The sequence below is a fragment of the Ambystoma mexicanum genome, chromosome 1p (assembly GCF_040938575.1).
Source record: "Ambystoma mexicanum isolate Mex_15411 chromosome 1p, UKY_AmexF1_1, whole genome shotgun sequence".
Lineage (NCBI taxonomy): Eukaryota > Metazoa > Chordata > Amphibia > Caudata > Ambystomatidae > Ambystoma > Ambystoma mexicanum.
The window spans coordinates 68,630,871-68,632,954 of NC_090921.1; the positions used below are offsets into that span (position 1 = coordinate 68,630,871).

At 42.3% G+C, this 2,084-nt stretch overlaps 1 protein-coding gene across 1 annotated transcript; it reads left to right on the top strand.

The window, feature by feature from the left end:
- The first annotated feature begins 865 nt into the window (after nt 1-865).
- Nucleotides 866-1,804, top strand: LOC138449518 (olfactory receptor 11G2-like). Its single transcript, XM_069604780.1, has one exon. It carries the CDS (start codon nt 866-868, stop codon nt 1,802-1,804), a length of 939 nt encoding a protein of 312 aa, XP_069460881.1.
- The last annotated feature ends 280 nt before the right edge of the window (nt 1,805-2,084 follow it).

Here is a 2,084-nt window from a genome sequence, read left to right on the forward strand (position 1 = left end):
AATACTAGAGGGAGCGTGGGTCAGTGAGATCTAGGACTGTCTGTTTTCACATGCATGGTGTTGTATTCTGCCCAACTCAGGGCCAGCAACTAGAGCAAGTGGATTAACCACAACACGCCTGTTTGGATCTTCGTAGAAGGTTTACTTAAGTGTCATTTTATAACTGTAATATTCCATGTGTCTTTTAATACCTGCATGCTGTTACTATTGTGCACTTTTTGCTAGTAAATTGTTGCCAATGTCCATTAATAATTTGAGTGACTGATTGTTTCAAAACAAATTATACATACAGCATTCACATGTAAATTCAAAGTATTGCATGATTCTGCTTGCCTTTGAGAGGGGTCCTATCATAAATGGCAGCAGACCTCATTACAATTGGAAGATGCTGGTCTAGTATTGGGTGTCTCTTTGCATTTGTGGACTTGTAGGTCAGCTTTCTATGTTTTAAACTTCCGGACTACACGACCCAGAATGCAAAGAAAGACAATGACTGAACAAACATCTCCCAAATGCAATAGTCAATGTTGGAATGTATGGCACATGCTAGTATCCGAGGCAGCTGATCCAGCTGCATAATTTGCATCAGCAATGGCAGCAAAACTGCAGCGACATGCTGAGTATTGCAGACTGTGAAATACCACTGGCCATGTCCTGGGAGGCCCCAAGGCCGCAGTCATTCAGGATTGGAAGCAGTATCAACAGTGATCAATCTGCTTTGCTGAAGATCAGACAGTGTTGTGAAAGAGGACAACAAAGTTCAAGCTCATCCTCCTCACTCTAAATCTAAAGGCTGAACTAATAGTGAGCCCAAATTCCTCCATTCTAATACCTTCTTTTCTTTTTTTATTTACAGAAGGCAGTCATGGCTACCACAGAATGCCAAGAAAATGCTACAATTGTCACAGAATTCATTCTTTTGGGCCTTCAAATTATCCCAGAGTTGAAGAATTTCCTTTTCCTGTTATTTCTCACCATTTACTTGGTGACTTTGGCTGGCAACATTCTTATCTTGGTGACCGTTTCTGCTAGTGATCACCTTAAGTCTCCGATGTTCTTTTTCCTGGGCAATTTCTCCTTCCTGGAAATCTGGTACTCCACATGCAGCATTCCCAGCATGCTCTCTGGATTGTTGACAGATGTCAGCCTCATCTCTTTTGGTGGTTGCATCCTGCAGCTGTACTTCTTTAGTTCTTTCGGGTCCAGCGAGTGTTTCCTTTTGACGGTAATGGCTTATGACCGATACACTGCCATATGTTTCCCATTACATTATAGCACACTCATGGATAAGAGACTGTGCCTGAATCTTGTGGCATGTGCCTGGGTGTTTGGCTTTATACTTCCCTTGGTTACAGTCATCATGCTCTGTAGGTTACAGTTCTCAGGGGACAAAGAGATCGACAATTTCATCTGTGAGTTTAGGCCCATCCTAAATGCTGCCTGCTCAAAAACATCCTTTATTGAAGTGCATGTTTTTATAATGTCCTTTGTTGTTTTGTCAATTCCTTTTCTGTTAATCGTTCTATCGTATGCTTACATCATGTCAGCCATCTTGAAAATCCCATCAGCCACTGGGAGACACAAAGCTTTTTCCACCTGCAGCTCTCACCTCGCCGTGGTCAGTACGTACTTTGGGCCTCTCATTGCGATCTATGCAACACCGACAGAGAGCTCCCGTAACCTAAGCAAAGTGTTATCCCTGCTTTACTCTGTGGCTACACCTCTACTCAATCCTATCATATACACCCTGAGAAACAAGGAAATCAGGGCGGCCTGGAGGAAGGCTCTTCTTAAAATGTCTTGACTGCAAGAATGAGAGGAGGGAAAAATATAGTTACAAATGCTCGACTTAATCATATTGTCTTTGAACACGTGGTATCGTCAATGATTTGTATTTGTATTGCGCACCTTGCCTTGGGGCATCTGGGCGCAGAATTTGCAAAGGTAATGGTTACATACAGGAAAGCAGGTTTCCCAGGGGGGAAACAAATCTTAACAATGAAGAAGCTGCATTTAAGGCAAACACATGTTACAGACAAGTACATCATCACATTGGTTATTATAGACATTTCTGGTAGTATTGC

Bases quoted from the DNA above. Each gene is read 5' to 3' on its own strand.
- LOC138449518 (XM_069604780.1), top strand. From the start codon at position 866: ATGGCTACCACAGAATGCCAAGAAAATGCTACAATTGTCACAGAATTC.